The sequence below is a fragment of the Megachile rotundata genome, chromosome 8, assembly GCF_050947335.1.
Source record: "Megachile rotundata isolate GNS110a chromosome 8, iyMegRotu1, whole genome shotgun sequence".
NCBI classification, from domain to species: domain Eukaryota; kingdom Metazoa; phylum Arthropoda; class Insecta; order Hymenoptera; family Megachilidae; genus Megachile; species Megachile rotundata.
Window position 1 is genome coordinate 5649494 of NC_134990.1, and position 24416 is coordinate 5673909.

Sequence of the window (24416 nt, forward strand, 5' to 3'; positions counted from 1 at the left end):
AGAAATTATGTCCACATCATATTTCTCCAGCTACTATAATTATTGAGTACTACATTTTAAAATTATTAAGATGTATCCTAAATTAGGATAAATGCATTATTTGCAATATAGAAAAGATATATTTGCACCTGACAAGTAACTAAATTTAGTTTACTGACAAATAACTAGACAAACCTATCAGTCATGTTCCACATTGAAATATAACATTAAATATCTACTTGTCAGATCATTTTATTAATAAAACCTAGAAGGAAATAAATTCCTTTATTATCTTTTGTTATTATTAGAAATTGTATTGTAAATCATTTGAACCTATTTTAAGCAAATTCTTGCAACTAAAAAGAACAATTTGTAAAAATTAAGAAACGAATTCTATTAATCATTCGGAATTCACGCTATTACAAAATACTATTTTCTTAGATTGTTCTTTAAATAAATTCTTGTTTAGTACGTTGACCGCTTTAGATCGCTTTTCACGTTCCCTACAAGGAACTTTCTGTATGGCGCGAAATTCAAACGTCTTTAGTGACAATTATACTCTTTCTATGCTTTTTATCTATTTTATAGACAAAATTGATCAACAAACAACTACTGCTTAATAAATTATTGAAAAAGTTGTTGAAATTGTCATTTTCTATGCCTGAAATAATTATACTTACTAATATTAAAAAAAAAAATTGTAGATTTGATTTCATCCAAAATAAAATCATGTATGAGAAAATATTACTGTATATTTTCAATATATATTTTTAATTTAAAAAATCTCCTCTTTCAAGTAGTTATGTCCATCAGGAATAGAACATCTTAAATATTATTATACATACTCCTACTAGATTTGTTTCAGCGAAAAGGTTAAAGGTTACAGTTGAGAGAAACATAAACTAGGAAATGATAATTAAAAAAATTGAATTGGACTCACCAAATGTATCTAATAGACTTCATCTTGAGTGCCGTAGAGTTTTCTTTACACTTGTAAGCCAACACTTGCTTTACACTGCTCACGTCGACTGTGGGAAACCTCGATGTTACGTAGGCTGAAAAATTCCAATAAATCACACATTTATTTCAACAAAATACGAAAATTATAATAAATAGTGCTAAAAATAAAATATTTCTTATTTGCAAATCCTCGATTCTTCAAAAAATATTTTGTAATTTCAAACTTACAAATTTTCAATTTAAAAAATTTCGGAATTTAGATATGTGGAATTTGACGATTGTAATTTGAAAATTAAAAATGTACAAAGTTGAACATTTGAAATTTAGGACTCTACAAATTGTGAAATTTAGATACTTAGAAATATTCAAATCTTCAAATTAAAAAATTTAGAAACTTTAAATGTGCAAAGTTGCTTAACTCATAAATTTAGAAAACTGAACCCCACTAATGGTAATATATCAAAGTTTAGTCTACTTAATGAAACTTTCAACGGCTTTATCATGCTAATGAAAATATTAATGATCTTCATTTAAATGTAAAGCTGCAGCTATCTAATAACTGTCCCATGAATTATGAGTAACGTTGTGATAATAGTCTAGCAATTATTTATGAAGAACAAAATTAAAACATAAAAGTTTTATAATTTAAAGTTTAATAATTCAAAAACGAAGCTTCAAACCCCATTTTTATAAAGGGAAATCTTATTCAGAATCGCATCAGCTACCCTCCATTTCAGGGACTTACACTAATTGTGAGACACCCTGCATGTAAATAAAAGGTAACGTCAAGTAGTGTAGGCACCATGGGAGCATCTCTTTGCACTAATACACGATATTGGAAACATTTGAAAATTATATATTTAACAAATTTTCTAAGAAAGTAAATTATCAAGGTTAAAGTATATGTATCGTATCCTTGGAAAAGAATTATAAATTAGTCATTTAAAATTTCATTCCAATGTACTCGCGTATTGTCACATACAATATACGTATATACATACAATATGTATTGTAGTACTGTTTTCGGGTAATTCGTGTCGAGCTCTGGCGTACAAAGAAATAGCACTGTGTAAAGTTTAACTATGTTTAAATGTGACAATAGTAATAATACTTACATATGATAGCCTGTACTTTGGCTTTATCTAGCGCAGGTTTCACCGGTCTTTCAGTTGCAGTTCCAGCTCGACTCCATCGTTGCCCTGTGACCGAGCACGTTGCTAACTCAGTGGGGCTGAACAAAATCGCTGCCAGACCACGAGTCAATTTTCTGTAATCACTCCATTTCACAGCCCTTAGTTGTTCCTCGCAAACTGCTATTCCTTCTCCCAAGTGCACCTGGTGATGACAAACAGTGCTTTATAACAAGCTTGTAAATTAATGAGAATCCTAATTACTTTAAAATAAAGCGCAAAGGAATAATGTTAAAAATAAATTGCAACAAAAAATATGATATAGAAGATTACTTATCGATTTTGGTGACCTTGAAGTATTTTGTAAGAATTATATTTTGTGAACAATTTATTACAAGAAAAATTTATGTATTTTGTAATTTTTATTTTTTTTTAAGAGAATTATAGACTGCATACAATTCCGGTTTTTAATTTTCTGTTCTACATTTTTTAAATCAATTGTAATAAAAAGTATTCTAAAATTGTTTATCAACTATTTAATAAAAAATATTGTAAAATTTATAGTCAATCATCTAATAAAAAATATTTTAATATATATATTTTTTCTGTAAATGAAAATGTGAAGATACATAGAAAATAAATTAGAGAATGTTTATTCAATTGAGTATTAATTATGTTGAAGTGATAGTATCAAGATGATAATAATTGAAATGTTAGTAATTCAATGGAAAAGGTTTTGTGAATGACAGTAATTGTTTTGAAAGAGTATTTTTGAACAAATGTATAAACAAAAGTAGGTTTTCATAAACTTACAAGCAATTATATTTCCAATTAATTACTAATAAATTTCTAGTTAGTAGATACAATTAAAAATGTATGATTTTCAATTAATACAAGAATATAAAAAAAAAACAATAAAAAATTAAAAATAACCGAAATAGTAAAATTGCAAAAAATTATAGTTAAAAGTTAAAAATAATATTAATGGTAAAATTGTAAAAAATAATAATAAATAGTTGAAAATAATAGCAATAGTAAAACTATAAAAAATAATATAAATTCTTAAAGTATCAATAATTGACTGTCTTATCTTAAACGTTAATATTTAAGAAAAATTCTAAATGGTAATATCTATTAGACAAAATACAGTCACTTTCATAATTTCGTCGCTATTTCAAATTGATGTAGACTTCTACGATTCGAATTTGACTATTTGAAGAATTGAGTTATAAATTTTAGATATGCAAGAATTGAGTTATAAATTTTGCAGCCTAACTTTCTACGGATAGTAAATAGAAAAATATAAAATTACCACGCCATCAGAAGAAGATTCCTCGAAGCCGCGGAAAGCAGGCATTGCAGCAGGAGGCGTAGTCCTCATATCCAAGGGTAGCCATTCACTCCTCGATGGTGAATTGCTCTGCATCGATGGGGAACCATGTTTTCCACCCCTTGTTCCGAGCCGCGGCCTGCCGCGGCGAACCCTTCGACCTAAAGTATAGTTAAACGATATACAGTGACGGTTTCGTTAACTGATCGTCGAAATCCCTCGATAAATGAACGCTAGCTATATTCTCATCACCACTGAGTGGTGATCCCCACCACTTCGTGAACAAAGAGTAGGTATAACAAGAGGCGACATTTTGACAAAAAAAGTACTTTACAGATAGACGGAATTTTACAATCAATTTAAGTGCAAAATGAAACGTGGTAGAGATACGATTTCGATGTATTTTGAAAAATGTACGTAGTGTGCAAGTATGGCGTCGACAGTGCTTTATACCTGTTCATTCGTCTGTTAGTTATTTGTAACTTATTTATAAGAAATATTTTGTTATTTATTTGTAATAAATATTATGTCATTTCCCTGTAACACATTCGTCTATATTTCTTTTGTAATGAATAGTTAATTTCTTTATAAGTCATTTGTAATAATCGTTTCTGTAATATATACTCTTCAAATATATTTTCTAGAGTAATCATACTATATTACTTTCTTTTTCAACTGTTCAATGTTGTAAAAGTGATGTAACTTCGAAAACTAATATTAGTAATATACAAAAAATTTGCGACAAGTAGATTTTTAATTATTAGAGGTTGACATGAAATTAAATTCGCTTGATTTAAATTTCCCGCTCAATCTATTCATTTCGCGCCATTTTCGCAGGACTACTCGAGGTCGCCGGAACTAGTAGGATAAATATTAATTAATTGAAATCATTTCGAACAATTCGAACATCTGCATATCTAGTGTTAAATTACAGAACTTATTGAAATACTTTTTTGAAGTTTGTTGGTTTTTGATTGAGATACAAAATTAATGCGTATTTAATTTAGAAATTTAATAATTATAAAGTTTATAAATGAAAAGTTCATAAGTTCCACAGTTCAGAAATTTTCTAATTCAAAAAGACAAATTTGCAAAATTCAATAAATTTGAATTTTCAAAATATTAAGATTCGAATTATGAAAATTAAAAAGTTCAGAAGTTTAACAATTCAAGACATCAAATTTTTTTCAAATAAAATTTTTAAAATTCATAAATTAAAATGCTTATAATTCAGAGATTTAAATTCACAAAAATTTGAAAACACAAACTCTCCTAATTCAGAAATACAAATTCTTAAAATACAAGTCCTCAAAATTCAATAACCTAAATTCTCAAAACTTATGTAAATACTTCGAAAATATTACTAATATACAGAAAATTGATATATAAATTTCCAATTATTAAAGGTTCACATGAAATCAAATTTTCTGTTCGTTTGCACAACCAGTTTAAAGGCCTTGTCAAACATCAAAGGTGCTCGGAGTGTCGCCTTTTGTTGTGTCTACTCTTTGGCCGAGATCGCGTTAATTAATCGTTAAAATCTCTCGGTAAATGAACACTAGCTATTCGCACCAGTTCCTGAAACTAATTTCGAGAAACAAGACGCACAATGTAATATTTCAGCAATTTAACAAGACGGCTTCTTGAACGAAATTTTTTAAGAATATTACATATTTTATTTCTGAAATATTCGTATTTTATGAAAGTATACGTGTTTATCGATATAAATTGTTGGAATCGTTTAAAATTCGTACTGAAATACGAAAATGTTATGTACTGAAGACATAGCGGAAAATAAGTCGTAAAAATGTGAATTATTTGTATTACCAATACCAAGAGTTTTCTCCTATTGGAGTTCCATCAGTAGAGGTACAATGGAATTATTTGTATTACTACTATTACTACTGCTAGACTGCGTGCAGTGATGAATTGTCAGATAGTAAAGTATTTAGAATCTATTTGAATTCTGTGTCAAATAACAGATTTAGAAATTAAAAAATGTACTAATTTGGTAATTTGATATATAATGTAGAAATTTGAATGCTTAGATAAATATTTGGATAAAATTATATATAAATATAATTTGAATAAATTTACAAATTTAGAAATATCGAATCTCTTATATTAGACATTTAGAATTTTAAGAATTTAGTGATTTGAAAATTTTGAAATTTGATAGTTTGGTAAGACTGAAAACTAGAAAATTTGAAATTTGAAATTTTAGAAATATACAGATTTGAAAGTTTGGAAATTATGAAATTTTAGAAATATACAGATTTGAAAGTTTGGAAATTATGAAATTTGAAAATATAGGATATTAGAAGAGAAGAAATTTAAAAATGGAGAAACTTTTCAATCTAGATGTACAAAATTCTGGTGATTTAGTAATTTAGTAGCTAAGGAACTTACCAACTTAAAAAGTTGACAGTTTGAAATTTTAGTAATCACATAAGAAATTTAGAAATTTAGAAATCTAGAAATTGAAAGATTCAGAAATTCAGAAATTCAGAAATTCAGAAATTCAGAAAGTCAGAAATTCAGAAATTCAAAAATCTAGAAATTCAAAAATCTAGAAATTCAGAAATTCAGAAATTCAGAAATTCAGAAATTCAGAAATTCAGAAATTCAGAAATTCAGAAATTCAGAAATTCAGAAATTCAGAAATTTAGAAATTCAGAAATTTAAACATAAAAAAATTTGGGAATGTAAAAATTTAAGAACTCTAACGTTAAGCAATTTGGGAATTTAGAAATTTCTAAATTCACAAGATTAGAAATATCAAATTTTCAAATTTTCAATTTTAGGACTTAACAAATTTAGAAGCAGAAAATTTGTAAAACATAAAATCTTGAAATAATAAATTCTCAAATTTCGAACTAACCAAATATATAAATGTCCACATTTTTAAATTAAAAACTTTGAAGATTTGCAAAAACCAGTAATTCGAAAATGTACAAATCAAAAACTTAAAAATTTAGAAGTTTAAAAATACATAAATTTTAAGTATTTAAATGCAACAAATCGACTATTCATCAATGCACGCAAGTTTACACCTCTTACACATCCGTGTCCAGCACTACTACAAACGTGCATCATTAAAAATTATACTACATTACCAAAAACCAAAATTATCGATGATTAACAAACTTCTATCTGACAGTAAGTACCAGTAAAAAAAGTGTCAAAAAATGGTGATAAACTTATAATTAAAATGATAACAAATTTACAATAAAAATGATGACAAGTTCATAATAAAAATGATAATAAATTTACAATTAAAACGATGACAAATTTCTAATTAATATGATGACAAAATCACAATAAAAGTAATTGACATAATAAATAGTTGACTTGACAAATTGTAAATAATATGATAATAATTTAATTAAAATGATGATAAATTTATATTATAATAAAAAGCATGACAAATTAATAACTAAAATGATGGCAAACTTACAATTAAAATGGAGACAAATTTATAATTAAAACGTTGACAAATTTATAGTAAAAAGCATGAAATAACTATATCGAGGCTGACGTACAAATTTGAATATCTTTATTCACTGATACCTTCGCGCTGACAATTAAAAGATCGCATACAATTCACGCAAACCAGAACAACGACACGGATACACGTGCCAAAAAACATGAAGAACTATCGCAAACAAATTCACGTGCTCGCACGTGTATGCGCATCATTGTACTAATCGCGATAGTTACCTATTATATTAAATACCTTCTCGAAACAAATTTCTCTTCATTGAGAAAAATGTTTCTTCAAGGATTATTTATGTATTTTATGTATTTTCAAACGGGTGATCTCTTAAAAAATTGCGAAGAAAAAAGATTTGTTTAACTTTTTAATGTTAGTTTATACGTAATATTTGTGCAATGTGTCGGAACGGAACTTTTTCTAAAAACGAATCAAAACTAATTTTTGTTTTAACTTTGTATTTTCTTTTTATTCGATTTGTGAACATGTAATGCAAATTTCATTTAATTCAGAAATTTTCTTTTTCTATTAAAAAGAAAAGGTTTTTTTAAATAAATAATATTTAACTTGTTGATTACTATTATAAATGTAGATATCGAAATATGTATTGAATTCTTATATGTCGATTGTTTCAAACATTTTCTATCCAAGAAAGTAAATAGAACTTGAATCTTGAATGTGAGCCGTTTATTTTGAAAGTGGCCTATGTCCATTCGTTAATTGTTAGTTGTTAACTGTAGTAACATGTACTTGATGTTGATCGTCACAAAAATTATTTTGCAATCGTGTACAGTCCCTGGCCATCGAATTAGGACCACGTACAAAAAATTCACTTTTATGGCTACGACATTACATCATATATGGAAAATTGTCTTAGATCATACAAATTATTACTGAATACGTTGATAACAATATACAGGGTGTCTCACAACTAGTGAGACTCACAACTAAAATAAGGGATAGCTAACATAAATCTGAATAAGATTTCCCTTCGCAAAAATGGGGTTAGAAGCTTCGTTTTTGAATTATTAAGGAAAAACACGGACAAATCAGAGCACGAGGATTATTACGCGTTGGATTATTACGCCTTGGATTACTACGCGTTGGTTAACTACGGGTTGGATTACTACGCGTTAGATTTCTACGCTTAGAATTACCACGCGTTGCATTATTACGCGTTGAACTACTACGCGTTGAACTACTACGCGTTGAACTACTACGCGTTGAACTATTACTTGAATATCCACGCGCTGGATTACTACGCGTTAGATATCCACACGCTGGATTACTACGTGTTAGATTACCACGCATTAGATGCCTACGCTTAGAATTGCCACGCGCTGCATTATTACGCGTTGAATATGCACGCGCTAGATTACTACACGTTGGATATCCACACGCTGGATTACTACGCGTTGTATTTCTGCGCGTAGGATTACCGCACGTTGCATTAACGCCTGTTGCATTACTACGCATTACTACGCCGGCGATAGAGAAAGAAGGGAACGAGATATAACAAAGAAAGGAACTGTGGCTTCGATCGAAGACGGTCACTGGATGAATTTTCTTTCCACCGATCGTTTTCTGTGCCACACGTTTACAAAGGGAAATCTTAATCAGAATCGCGTCAGCTACTCCCCATTTCAAGGACCTACACTAGTCGTGTGACATCCTGCATACATAGCAATTTGTTACTACCTATAATAAATTGTATAGGTGATAAGCAATAATGCGAGCGTTTACCTTATGCTCGACTATCGATAGCGCGTCAGGTGAAATTTGAATGCATGGAAAACGTCTGCCTACTCAAGAGACTAGTTTACAACTCTCCAAATTATCTGAGTGGAAAAGAATTACAGATATTTGAGAAAATAATGAAGATATAAAGCATATGATCAATGTATACGGAAGATGCCAGAAGCTGTGACCAAATCAAAGGAAATATAAGATATTAACATGTGTTAATAATGTAATGTACAGTAGTACAGCATCATGATAGTAGCTAATAAATTATATCATTTGTACAGGTCAAATAATTTTAAAAACGTGAAAAATATTGAAAATTTATGGTGGTCCTAATTCGTTGGCCAGGGACTGTACATAACCACCAATTCGAAGTATTTTAAATTATATCGATTGGACTTTGGCTCTTTCGAGTTTGATGATAAATCTGGTTGTTAATTTTGAAAGTGGCTTAAGTTCATTCTTGGTAAAACATATTGTTTACTTAATAATTGCTACTGTTTTAATACGAATTGTAAATTTAACTTTCTTAGATAGACTTCATTATATCACACTGCAGTGTGATACTTTGGTATGCTATACGTATATTTTTAATTTCATTGAAATGCAAACTCTTAAATATTGCAATTTAAACATAAATGGACTCAAGCCACTTTCTAAATAAAGGACTCATATAGTAGAATAAGTTTATATTCATGAAAAATAGAAGTTATTAAAATTAAAAATTAAAAATAGTTTAAATTTGTTATAAAACAAAGCTTTAAATTAATGAATTTTTCATTTTCGAATAGATCGACGTGTAGAGATTGTTTTTACTATAGTTGTTTTGTAAAATTGCGTTAACTATCATAAATCTTAATTATTTAATTTTAATCGAGAATGTATTGTAATTAATTGTGGAACCGTAAATCAAAATGAAAATAAGTCTTTGGGAATATTTAACACATTTGCAGCTGATAACTAAATGTGTGCCATTTTCTGAATAATAGAATTCGTTTTACCGGAAAAGTCGATAAACTAGCTGACAAACTATAGTAATAGAAATTATAAAATTTTGCTTCAATAAACACGTCTTATAGTGTAACAAGTCAAATTTTAAGATAGAGAAATTTAAAATTTAAATATGCATAAATGCAAAATTTAGAAACTGTGAATAGAAAAATATAAAAATACAAAATGTAGAAATTTTCAAATATAGAAACTTAAAATTTAAATAATGAAATTAGGAAATTTTCACACATTGAAAATTGTAGAATTTTATGGTTAATAATTAAAAAATTTGAATTCACAAATCCACAAATTTCTAAACCTTTGGTAGAAATCCAAATATTTGGAATTCTAAAGATCTTCAAATTCAAATATTTCACATTTTCGATAATAACTTGACTGTATTTTAAAAAATATCAACCGTTAATAAAAGAAATTCTTCCACTACAAATCTCTGAGCAGAAAATAGGAAATCTATATATGCTAGAAAAAATAAAATAAGATATAAAAGATAAAAAATGATAAGAGATAAAAGATACAAGATAATGATAGAAGATAAAAGATAGAAGAAGATAAAAGAAGATAAAAATTATTTATAAAAGTAAATACAAGTCAACACTTGTATTTATGTCAGCAGCTGCAAATATGTTAATGTCTCATCACCATTCAAACATCTGACCAGGTTCTACCAATAAACGTATATACAAGCGTCACAAATCGAATAAAAAATCATAATCATTTATTGTTACAATTGTTTGCCGAAACAGTAAATAAAAATAGGAACTCGGAGAAGAAAAAATTTAAACACGTCTCGTTACCATTCCGCCGACAACAAAGATTCACAAGGAAAGTTTAAGAACGTTCACAAAAATTTGATTCCGAATAAATATTACTCGATAAAACGATTGGTTGATTAATGAAATAATTTATTGTGTATCACGGTAACTTGTTTCCTTAATTAAAAACTTCACTAACAGAAATGATTAATCGGTTAAACAATTCGATCGGAAAAGGAACTTCATCGATAAACTTAACCATCTGCAGCCCGGGAAATTCGAATATTCATTTGCAACAGTAAATAATTAACTATCGGTGAAATACAATTTTCTTGCAATTTACAATTCCAAATACAATTTGTAATTATTTATTGTTTACAATTCTGTGATACTGTTTCTTTTATTTGATTAAGTATTAACTTTGTTTAATAAAAAATTAATAATTAATTAGAAATTAAACAAAGTTAGAAATTGTTTAATTAGAAATTAAACAAAGTTAGAAATTGTTTAATTAGAAATTAAATTGTTTAATTAGAAATTAAACAATTAACTCTGTTAATTTGTTAATTGTGTGCTAATTCATACATTGTTAATTGTGTAAAATTAAACAAAGTAATTTGTTTAAATAAACAAAGTCATTTACTTTACTTAACCAACGTTATTTGTTCAATTTCTTAACTAAAAATAATTTCGCATAAGTTGTATATTTGCGCTTTACAAAATAAAACCTAAAATTTATTAAACGTGGGTACATTTTACATTTGACTGCAGACGGTTTACAATATCTTCCCTGTTCTATTTTCAAAGTTTTAATCTGATACAGATAATTGTCCACTGTGAATAATTACTCGCTTGTTTATTTCAAATGAATGGCATAAAAGAAATTCTCATATTTTCAATTTCGCTGGTGTTACAATCAAAGAAATGACTATCCTACGTTATATCTAGTAAATATAATATTTTTCTGTACACTGGTCCCCCGTTTTACGCGGTATTCACTGTAAGCACATTTGCACTTACGGTATGTAATAGGTCCTCCGTTCACACGGTTATTATGATAGGAAACGAAACGTTTTTTTATCATTGATATATTTGTATTCCAGTGAGGGGCTGTTGTGGGGCGCTAGTGGGTACTCAAATTTTAAATTTGAGATTTTTATATTTGTACACCTGAAATTTTGAAATTTTTATATTTGTAAATTTGAGATTTTGTATATCTGAAATTTTGAAATTTCGTTATTTGTAAATCCCAGATTTCGAAATTTTTATATTTGCAAATTTCGAAATTTTGTGAATTTTCAAATTTACTACAACTTTACTTTAATTTATAACTTTTACACGTGTAGACTTCTACATTTTGCAATTTAAGACTTATTAATCTGAATGTTTGAAAACTTGAACATTTAAAATCCTCTAACTAGACATGAAATTTTTACATCCGTAAATTTTCAAATTTCAACCTTCTAAAATTTCCAGATTAAAAAAATTCCCACATATTCAAATTTAGATTCTCAAAAATCAAATGAAGGATTTTATATCGTTCTCACTGACCATTTAAAGAAATTTTAAATTCTCAAATATAGAAATTTAAAAAATAAAATTAAAAAATTTCAGAATTTAAAAATTTGAAAAATTTTAAATTGAAAATTCAAAACTTCAGTAATTCAGAAGTCTAGACATTTAGAAATTCGGAAACTCTTCAATTTAATAATTTCGAAACAGAAAATTGAGAACTATGGAAACTCTAAATCCCAAATCCCAAATCTCAAATCCCAAAATCCCAAAATTCCCCAAATTATAAATCTTAAATTTCCAAACTTGCATCTTCTAAAATTTGCAAATTCCAAAATGCCCAACTCTTTAAATCCGCAAATTTCCACCTTCAAAAATGTTCAAATTTCAAAATTCCTATATATTCAAATTCCAAATTTCAAATAACAAATAAAGGATTTTATGTCGCTCTCAGTATCTCGCATTTCATTGCAACCCACATGATGCATAGCAATGTCCGCTTGCTCTTCGGCGGACATTTAATCTGCCCATCACTGAAATATTCAACATATTCGTATTTCTTGCGCAAACCGAAGTAATACCTCCATTTATCACCGGGCAAACTGGGCACATGCCCCGGGCTACTTATATTATTTATTTCTTAATAAATTAATCTGTATCACTTCTTATTTTCTGTTTGCAACAAATTATATATCATGAAAATTATAATGACGGATTGTTTTCATCGATTGTTTTCTTGAATCAACGCTGAATTAGTTTTGGGTGACATTTTCGTTACATTTAAATAAATTCCCAAATCTGACACAGCGTTCAATTTGTTGCATACGAATAATAATATTGTAAGTTTTCTGAATGCACAAGTATGTCGAATTATAATTAAATTACTCTGTAAATTATTATTCGATTTAATATTCATAATCTAAATTAAATTATTATAGTTATGTTAAATTTTGTGATTATAGATATTATTTTCAATTACATTGCAATTTATACTTAAATTGCATTGAGTTACGTTGTAAAATATATTGTAATTATAATTTACAATGTAAATTTTGCTGTTTTGCATTTACATTTTATTATATTAGAATTATATTGTATATAATTATGTTGTCATTTGTAATTATATTGTATTCAATTCCACTGTGACTTGTAATTATACTGTATTCAATTACATTGCAAGTCGCAGTTATACTGCTTTGAATTACACTGTAAGTTGCAATTAAACTATAATATATTCAAGTACATCGTAAGTTGCAATTATATTCAATTACACTGTTAGTTGTAATTGTATTGTACTCAATACCATTTTACTTCAGAATTATATTATATTCAATTATCTTGTAATTTGTAATTGTATTGTATTCAATTATGTTGTAAGTTGTAATTGTATTCTATTCAATTCCAATGTGAGTTTTAGTTATACTGTATTCAATTACATTGTAAGTCGTAGTTATACAGTATTCAATTACACTGTTAGTTGTAATGATATGGTATTCCATTACATTGTGAACTGTAATTATATTGTACTCAATACCATTGTAATTCAGAATTATATTGTATTTAATTGCTCTGTAAATTGTAACTATATTTTATTCAGTTACATTATAAGTATTGTGTACATTACTCATAACACAATACAGTGTATTTAAATACATTCTAATTCGCAATTTACATCTCATATTTAATTCAATTATAACGCAATTCATAATTGCAATTGTACTACAATTTAAAATAAAAAAGATTATAAATAACATTTGTAATTTTTTTAATTACAAGGTACAACGTAATTGAATCAAAAAGGTGTGGAAAATTAATATGATACGAAAAAAATTACATAATTATATCAAATAAAAAATTAGTATCAGTGATGAATATATCGTTCAATACATTTCTAATATCTTGGAAAAACTATGAATAATTCAATTACAATTATAAGTGCAATACTTAAAATTTGAATAAATATAAAGTTTTAAATCTGTAATTTTAATTGCAACGTAACTGAAATACAATGTAATTAAATGACATAATTGCAATGTTATTAAGTGACGTAATTGTAATTTAATTAAATTACGTCAGTGTGATGGAATTGATCTAAATAATCGTAATTTAATTAAATTACGTTATTACAACGTAATACACATAAATAATTTCAGTGCAATTAAATTACGTTATTACAACGTAATTCATATACATAATTTCAGCATAATTAAATTACGTTATTGTAACATAAATGGCGCCATTGGAACATAATTAAGTCATCGTAACGCAACTAAGTACGTCATCACAATGTAATTAAATGACGCCATTGCAATGTAACTAAATTACGGAATTTCAATACAATTCAATGACTGTAAAGTAAATTACTCAATTTCGGTGTAACTAAATCCAATGATTACAACGATCAACGTAATTTGATCAGCGCAGCTATGCACGAGGCATAAAAGTAAGGTTATGTTCCTCCACAAAAAAGTAAGGTTATGTTTCGAAGACGGTTTGCCCGGGGCCCGCAAACTCGGTGTACAGGGACCAGTGTATGAAATGTCAAGTAAGTGAATAATTATTTACGATAAATGAAACGTGACTTAAACAGAAATACAATCAACTGAACGTAATACTTATTTACTACTTATCACATGTATTTCAAGCACATTCGTCAGAAAATAATTCATTCGTTTGCCACAATGAAAAGAAACATACAATTATTTGCAACCCATATACAAAACCTTCTTAAACAATTATCCACTTACAAACGTACCATGTTCACTCGGTGTTTAATATAAATAAAAATATACACTTAGAAATTAACGTTACAATTATCTGTTCAGAATTACTCCTAAGTACAAAAACTTATTTTTACTTGTTGTTCTTCGTATAGCGAGAAAGGAAACGAAAAAGCGATTATTCAGTCGTGAATAGCTATGAATAATCCGTAAATAGCTATGCTATATCACTCGGGACAGTTTAGTTTATAATAATAATAATAGCTCCTAAGAAATAAATTCGCTTGGATCCAAGCGTGAAAGATTTCTACACCAGGAACGAGAAAATTCGAAGCAAATTCACTCAAAAGTGTTTCCCTTCTATATACATGCAAGTTACTTTTTTTTGTTCTGAATGAGAAAATACGTCAAAAATTTCAATTCCAATTTCTTTCTTTTTTTTCCTTCGTTCGTTATTATTCCTCGTAGAAATTTTAGAATTTTAAAATTTGAACGACTAATTTGTTGGAATTCTTTTTTATTCGTATTCCAGCGAATCGGCTCCATAGATCTTTTGCAAAAGATGGTTCCTTTTGAAAAATACTTCACGTCACACAGTTTCTGTCGAATAATTTTGTGACCTTCTACGCTATATTTTACATTCTCCAATTTTTGTCGTCGAAATTTTCGCAGAAGCAACTTTTTTTTCTTGTCTATTTTGCAAAAAATCCACAAATCCGTTCCATCTTCGAATTCTCGGTAAAAATTCTACCATCTAATTTTTTATGACTTTTCTGGTAAAAACTTTGGAATCTAATATTCGTAATTTGTTACAAAATTTGTTGAAGTACGATATCTGCGTTAACTTCCGAAAAAACTATCAAAGGCTTAAAATCGAATATTCAGAATTTCTTTTTGAATATATATTGGCAAAGAAATTACAACCCTAACTTTCTTCAGCTTCTTTGCAAATATCATGCAATGCAATGCTCACTAGTTTTCTTGGTTTTGAGGAAACCTTGAGGTACGTTTGAATTGATATTTTTTTTTTTTTGTTTTGCAAAAACCTTTCTTTTAATATCCGATTTATTTAGGGGTATCAAAAGAGATTAAAATTACGTGTCATTCCGATGTTTGTAATATGCTATAATGCAAGCATGATCAAATGGTTTTGCAATGGGGGGATTTGGGAATTCAGATATTTGGGAATTTGATAATTTGGAATTAGGAAGTTTTGAAATTTTGTAGGATTTCGGAAATTATTCTGAGAATTTGAGAATTTGCAAATTTGCAAATTTCAAAATTTAAACATTTTTAATTCTCGTTAAAATTTTTTTAAATTTTAAAATTAAAAATTGGGAACTTTAAAAATTTTGAATAATTTGGGAAATTATTACATTTGAAAATTTCAAGATTTTCAAAAATCTCAAAAATTTCAAGAATTTCAAACATTTCAAAAATTTCAAAAATTAAAAATTTGAAAATTTCAGGAATTAAAAATTTCAATATTTGATAATTAGGAAATTACAAAATGTGGGAATTTGGAAGTTTAGAAGTTTGAAAAGTTTGGAAAATTAAAAAATTTTAGAATTAAAGAACTTGAACATATTTTAAAATTTTAAAACTTGAAAATTATTGCAATTTTGAGAATTTCAGAATTTAGCAAATTACCAAAATTTGGAAATACGGGAATTTAAGAATATACATATTTTAGATCTTTAGAAAGTTGAGAATTTCGAAATTTTTGAATTTAGAAATATTTAAAAACTGTGGAATTTAAAATTTGTAACGCATTTAGAAATTTAGAGATTTTTAAATTTGTAAACTTGAAAATCTAGAAATGTAAAATTTTGAAATTAAAAAACTTGTAAATTAAAAAGTTTGAATGTTCGAAAATTGCCAAATTCATTCATTTTAACATTTTAAACAATTTAAAATTTGAGAACTTGGGAATTTTTAAATTCAGAAATTAAAATATTTAAGGATTTATAAATATGTGAAATATTATTTATTCGCGACTTTCATAATTTGAAAAAAACGAAATTTTTAATTTTCAAATTGTGTAATGAGGAAATTTTCAGATTTTAGAATTCAAGAATAAGGAAATTTTGAAATTTAAGAAAAAAAATGGAAATTTGGTGATTTGAATAACTAAAAAATTGAATTATATTGAAAATTTGAAACGATATAAAGCTTTGAAATAAACAAAAATATGGAAGATGAAAATTTGAAACATGGCTCCCACCATTAGATCATGCCTGTCCAATTATTTTCCCAAAAGCCGTGGACTCTAAAATGCCAATCCTTTTTGCAAAAACCTCTGAAGAGCAATAGCCTCTACTTATTGCAAAAATGCTTAGCTTCAATGCTTACAGCTAGTCTAGAAAAATTCTGTGGAGATCTAAGCATTTTTTGTTAAGATATTAGCATAAAATTGTTGCAAAAAAGTGTCTCTTTTGTGGGCAATAATAATATTCCGTTTAAATTCGTTCAATTCAACTGAAAGTCTGAAGCTAAGGTCTTATCGTTAATTTCGATTTAGAATGTATCTCGATTAATAAAAAATGGATCTCCTACAGTAAATTTGCAAAAAATGTTGCAGTTCTATCGTGTTGGATTCTCGTTCGGTAAAACAGCGTTCACTGAAATTCGCAACCAGATTTCTTATTTAACGTAGAAAGCAATAATTTACAGCTATTTTAGACGACTATTGCCCGGATAATTTACGTTATTTTTCGATAAATATCGTTAGATAAATATCTTATCTAGTAGTGCCTAGTTCGTAATAAAATGGTATATATTACTTTCCTAAATGATACTCAAGCGAAACTTAAATAATTCGAACGATTTAAAATTTCTTCAACATAAATAATCGTCTCACAGAAAAATACTTATATTTAAACAAATTTTCATTTGAGATCAAAACCATTTCGAATACATTTTTAGCCTCGAAAAATAAAATAATGAAATTATTTTGAATCAGCTAAGGTCAATGAACTTAAAAATTAACAATTTTTAAAACCGAAGCATTTTTAAAAAATTAAGCAATTCCCAAAATCTATGTCGTCTAATTAATTGCTTTAGCCATCGATACAGCAAGTTACTGTTTCTTAATGTGTCATTACTCGTCGATTAACACTTTCAGACCCGACCGTGTATTACACGTTTTAAACGCACGATGATGTATGCATTTGCTTGGAGCTCGAATGTGTTAAACGACTCGTATTTTGTGAACATCTCGCGAAATTGTAAAATCGAACAAACCGAAACGAATTAGAAATGTTTCATAAATATGCAAACAAGCTCGCTGATATTTGTTTCAAGCAAAATAATCGCCGATTTTTATTGATATTTTAAGAAAAAAGATCCTTGCAAATTTGATCGCTAACGCAAAATTGCAGAAAAATTTCATATATCCTTATGCGTTTTCTTTTAATACTGATGCGCTAACTACACTGACGCTCCAGAGATTGCACTATCAACTATTCCGCCTTTACAGTTATAAAAATCACTATTAAAAAATATAGTGAAATACTGGTCGTTTGAGTACGCTATCAAGTAGAAAATTCCTTACACTTTAATTAGACACGATAATGATAGATATATAGCTTTCATAGAATAAAGAGCTAGATATATGCATACTTATTTATCATTTATGTATTTATCGGGTACATAAATATAAATAAATATGTATAGATTTTTGAAAGAGAAATACAGGGAGAGAACTAAGTATGAGATTAATTCGTTATACAGTTAGCAAATTCTATGGTCGCAATTTCAGTGAAGTATATTTTGACAATATACTTTTGTTATTCTTTAGTAGTATACTTTTTCTTCGGACGGTGCCAAAATTATACAACTTAAATTAAATTCGTTTCGGAAATTAATTTGTTAAATTAACCTTCTTAGTGTTTTACGATTAATAAATTATAATTAGTCTGGACGTGTTTTCGTTTCTTTCTAGAATTAAAATTATCACTAGGACAAATTTACAAACTACGGCAGACTCGCGTTATATTGCCAATGTTCTGTTTTACAGTGTACAGAGATCCATGCTATGCGTTATATCGCCGTATGGTCACAGATTATATCGCCACGCATTATATTCACACGGTGATTTTATCGTGCGTTGCGTTCGACACAAGCAAAAATGATCTTGAATAAAATTTACTGTGCGTTATATATGCACGCGTTATATAGCCATGCACTGTATGACCACATGTTGAATTTATTACGCATGAAATTCGCCACGTGTTAGACTCGTTACGTGTTAAATTCACCACGTGTGGAATTGACCGCGCGTTATATGGTCACGCGTTATATAACCCCGCATTATATGGCCGCGCGTTATATAGCCACGTGTTATATGGCCCCACGTTATATAGCCACATATTAAAATCACCACACGCTGAATTCGTTATGCATTAAGCTTGCCACGCAATAAATTCACCGTGCGTTAGAAAACGTCGCGGTATATGGCCATTTACTATATAGCCATGCGTTAAATTCATCACACGTTGAATTTGCCATATTTAAGCTTATCACGTGTCAAATTCACCATGCGTTAGAAGACCTCATGTTATATGGCTATGCCTTATATGGCCACGCGTTGTATTGCCACATGTTGAATTCAACACGTATAAAATTTGTTATGCGTGGAATTCATTACGTGTTAAGCTTGTCACGCATTGAATTCACCACGGGTTAGATGGCCTCACGTTATATGGCCACGCGTTATATGACCGCATGTTGAATTCAACACGTATAAGGATTATCATGAGTGGAATTCATCGCGTGTTAAGCTTGTCACGTATTGAATTCACCACGGGTTAGATGGCCTCGTCTTATATGGCCACCCGTTATATGACCATGCGTTATATGGCCATGGAATAGATTCGATGCGCATTAAATTCGCTACCCATCAAATTTACTAGGCGTTAAATTCATCACACGTTAAATTTGTCACAAGTTAGATTTACCGCGCGTTATATAGCAGAAGGGTAAATATACCGCGCGTTATATGGTGACATATTAAATCGAGTACGTGTGAAGGCGTTTCATGTTTTATTCCTTCGCATTATATTTATAGTAACACGTTGTATAGTCACATGTATCTCACTGTGGCAATATAACAAAAGTCTGCTGTAAACACATCTTTTACTTTGGCACCCCGTACAAATTGATTGAATTTCTTTCTTTCATTAATCTGACTAGATTTCATTCTTACGAATAATTATTTAAAAAAGTCTAGTTTCCATTCTTTTCCAAAATGGAAGAACCATAATGTTCCGAACGAGAAACCAATTTTTCCTTTCGGTTAACCCTAACTTAATTCTACGATTAATTGCTAGCTCTCGAGTAGATAAGTCACTATAATTTACAATATATACAGCAACTAAATGAAATACACTTTCCCCGAAAAAAAGGGGAGAAAAGTAAAGAAACGAAGAGAAACGTAGAATCGAATCGAAATATTCGTCTGAATGTATCTTAGATATATTTTAATTATCCGTTTAATTACGTTTGCGAATAAATGGTAATCGAAATAAATAACGGGTGAAATGAAACGATCGATGAAAATAAAAACGGGAATGTTAATATCCGTAACTACTCGTCGAATGTTATTTTTTTGTCGTATTCTTTTGTCTCTTTGACCGATAAAAGAAGATATAGTTGAATCGAAAATTAGAAAGTTTACAGCTTTCGAATCGAAATCTTCAATTTCGTTCAATTCTCGTTAGTTCGAGAATGGTTCGGATGATACAACAAAGTGTTTTCTTTTTTCCCTTTTTTTTTGATCTGATCAATCGTCGAACGATTGAAATCCCAAGTTTCTCGGTGCTTCGGTTTCAAAACTATTCTTTTTTTTCTACCGTTTCAGACATGATCGCGTACATTTCAACTTTCCAATTTTCAAATCGCCCACCGGTTAAAAGGAAAAATGTGAAGAGAACGTAAAAAAGGAAATTCTTGCGGAAAGGTGCTTCCTCCTGACTTAGATTCCCTAGATAATGAATTTTTCAAGTATTTTTTTACCGTTGTTAATTAGTTGATTATTCGGCGGTTTCTGATGGAAAAGTGGAAAAACTGCATTTTCTATTGGAATGTTCGATTAACGAATTACTGAATGAATGAATCAATTAATCAATCAACTAATTGGCTGATCATTATATGACTTTTAATGCCCAGCGAAAGATTGCGACGTTAGAAAAATGATGTCCCTGTAAATTGTCTGCTTTGCGTTTCCTTCTATTTCGATTCACCGATTTTGTACGTCGCACGTGGATTTCAAAAGTGACATCACACAAAAAATTTTTTCATTCTGACAATGAAGAAGTTTGATAACTAAGATTTTTGCAATGTTTCGAAATGAAAAAAAAATCATTCATAAAAATAACACAGTTCCAATTGTATCACTTATAGAAACAAAATGTAATACAATTAAGATAGTTTTACTGTTCAAATTGTTAAAAAAAATACTTTGTTTCAAATTAAAAAATGTTAAAATTATTATAACTCAAAAAAGTTTTTCAAAAATCAGCAAATGAAGATTCATTGCTTAAAATAACATTTTACTATTTCCCTGATTTAATTCTTCCTAATATGTTGAATTATTTGTTTAGAAATTAAACAAATATAATTACAAATTGATTTGTTTAATTATTTGTTTACAAATTAAACAAATATAATTACAAATTGATTTGTTTAATTATTTGTTTACAAATTAAACAAATAAAATTGCAAATTGAACTGTTTAATTATTTGTTTACAAATTAAACAAATAAAATTGCAAATTGAACTGTTTAATTATTTGTTTACAAATTAAACAAATAAAATTGCAAATTGAACTGTTTAATTATTTGTTTACAAATTAAACAAATAAAATTGCAAATTGAACTGTTTAATTATTTGTTTACAAATTAAACAAATAAAATTACAAATTGAACTGTTTAATTATTTGTTTACAAATTAAACAAATAAAATTACAGATTGATTTGTCTAATTATTTGTTTACAAATTAAATAAATAAAATTACAAATTAAACTGTTTAATTATTTGTTTACAAATTAAACAAATAAAATTACAAATTGATTTGTTTAATTACCTATTGAAAAATTAAACAAAGAGTTGAAACAAACCTAACTATTCGGTTTGAAGTTAAACGAACTTGATTGTTGTAACCTAGTAAGCAATTTTTGCAGAAAAACATGCTTCTGTGTTGTGTCACTTTTGAAATACCCGGACGATATTATTTATTTGCTTTATCCGTTCTATTTCTCTACCTTTGCGGCTCGCTGTTTTCTGTTTGAATCTGGCTATGTGTAAGTATGAGCGATATATGTATAATGAATATGAATCTCGGACTGTGGATCCAATCGGTGGAGATCTTGTAACCTAACCTAACTAACTGATGATTAACACGTTGACCAACGTCACGAATTTGATATAATCGAATGATCACTATGTGCTTGACTTTTATAATAGTCCGTTGGTTTTTTAAATAATAACATTTTTCATTTTCAATTTATGTGTTACTCGATCATTTGAACATTTGGGGCAGACGTAGACATGTAATTCTCAAAAAGCGACTCTACGTTTACTTTTATAAATGAAGTTCTGCATAAAATAAAAAGAATGTTACTTCTTATTTTAATAATACTAAAAAAAAAGAAATTACTTTTTATTTTATACAAAAATTATGTATTTAATTGTAGTTCTCAGAGAAATATTAAAATAATTGTTTCTATCCTTTAATCTTTTATGCAAGAAGCTTCTCAAGACCTTGATCAAAAATAAAATTTAATTCTACAGTTTATTTAATTAATTTAACTGCACTTTAATAAAAATGTACGAGATTGTTCATATAATGGATTTCATATGAAGCAAATGTACCAATCTTTCAAAACTTGATACATATTTATTATTATTTTTAAAAATCTAATCAAAATTATTTCGAAATCTGATTACTGATCATTAATTATTTTTTTCACGTGATCACTCACGATTAATAATCAATAATCAAATTTAAAAATAATCACGATTATATTTTAAAAGATAAGTAATCAGTGCTCAGGTTTTGAAAGACGTTCATTACAAGATTTCCTGATATGATTATTATAATTATTATGGCAACGCCTTTTCTTAGGAAGCAATTTTATAGTTGAATGATTTTATTTGGCAACTTGGAAATTTTCAGATTTAGATATTCAACAATTTTTTAATTTTTTAATTTAGGAATCCCAAAATTTAGAAATTTTCTAATTTAGAAATTCCACAGTTTAGAAATTTTTATGTTAAAAAATTCTGAAGTATAGAAGTTATTAAATTAAAAGATTTCACAATTTATAAATTTTTAATTTAAAAAATTCCGAAATGTTTAAATTTAGAAAATTCCAAACCCCAAAATATCAGAGTTTCTAAGTTTTCAAATTTAGAAATTGCAAAATTAAAAAATTTCTCATTTTTAATTCTTAATTAAAAAATCCACAAGTGTCGATATTGTGAACTTTTCAAATTGTAAAGTTTACATACTTATTACAAATGTTGCAATGTTGTCAAAATTAATGATACCTTTAATTCATATAAATTGCCCCAAACGTTCAAACAATTGCAGAATGGTCCACAGAAAATTAAGAATCATATTACAATAACCAAATAACTCAAATACGAAAAGTTCAAGAAAATTAAAAATAGCACCAATGTGTTAAATATTTGTGAATTGACTTGAAGGAAATTAGAAAAAATAACATTGATATCACTAAAATCAGTGATAAGCAGATCATGTGCTTTTGGCTATCAATACCCAAGATCAAAACACGTTAATTAATTATAAAATTAATAAGTAAAAAGTTTAAATATAAAATCTAGAATCTTTTAGAAAATATAAAATCGTATTCTGAATAAATACAATTAAGTAATTTAAGTAAAGCAATTTAAGAAATTAATAGATTCAATTGAAAAATTGAATACTGAAAAATAAATACATACATTGAATTCTAATTAAAATTGTATTACAAATATAATCAGACACATTTATCTCACGTTGAAGAAAATTAAAAAAAATTGAAGTGTTTTTAATAAAAAAAATTGTTCAGTTCTGAAAAACGTTTAAACTTGAAATGAAATAATTTTGCTTTTGTTAATGATAAAAGAAAATGTTAAATTAGAATCGGGAAAGGAGCCACAGACCGAGGTTTGCAACAGGCTGTCAGTACAACAATCTTAATAACATGATATGCAACATTTATATCCTAATCTTAGATTGAGTAAAAACTATGCGCTGGGCACGAAGCTCTCTCTGTTTCACGCGTTCAATAAAAGGAATAGAAAAACCCTCGGAAAAATTGTAGTAACAATAAGAAAAAGAAAAATTATCCACGTACGAGACGAAAAAATTGGAATTAGTGTGTTTTCCCATCTCTGTCGTGGTTAATGCGTCTGGTTTTCATTATTTCTTTCTTTCTTTCTTTCTTTTCTTTTTTTCTATTTTTTTTCTTTTGTTAATTTGATTCATCGCAGTCGTTGCGACTCCGGCACTATTGTAAAACGGTATGTAAATATACTTATTATAATAATATATAGCTGCATCTATGATTTGATTGTAAATCGTGAGGTAAGGAGCCTGTGTGAACGGTGCGATAAATTCGAGAAATATTTCGATCTATTTTCGACTCAGAAGCTACCAAAAAATTTCCAATAATTTTATAATTGTTCGACAACTTTATACAGTTCGACAAAATAATACCCTTCTCCGATAATGCAAAAAATATAACCTTCCTCAAGCGAAGGTTGAAAATATGACCTTCC

At 27.9% G+C, this 24416-nt stretch overlaps 1 protein-coding gene across 4 annotated transcripts in view; it reads right to left on the minus strand.

Annotated features, from left to right (window-relative positions):
- Positions 1 to 24416, minus strand: part of LOC100876401 (uncharacterized) — a 49613-nt gene that overhangs the window by 14279 nt on the left and 10918 nt on the right. For all 4 annotated transcript variants that reach the window (XR_013039005.1, XM_076534371.1, XM_076534370.1 and 1 more), the window contains exons 6-8: positions 3382 to 3560; positions 2055 to 2274; positions 920 to 1034 (exon numbers count right to left, since the gene is read on the minus strand). Coding sequence is in view for 3 of the 4 variants with exons in the window: in XM_076534371.1 (XP_076390486.1) it covers positions 920 to 1034; positions 2055 to 2274; positions 3382 to 3560 (514 nt within the window). In the remaining variant the exon portion in view is untranslated. The remainder of the gene's footprint in view (positions 1 to 919; positions 1035 to 2054; positions 2275 to 3381; positions 3561 to 24416) is intronic.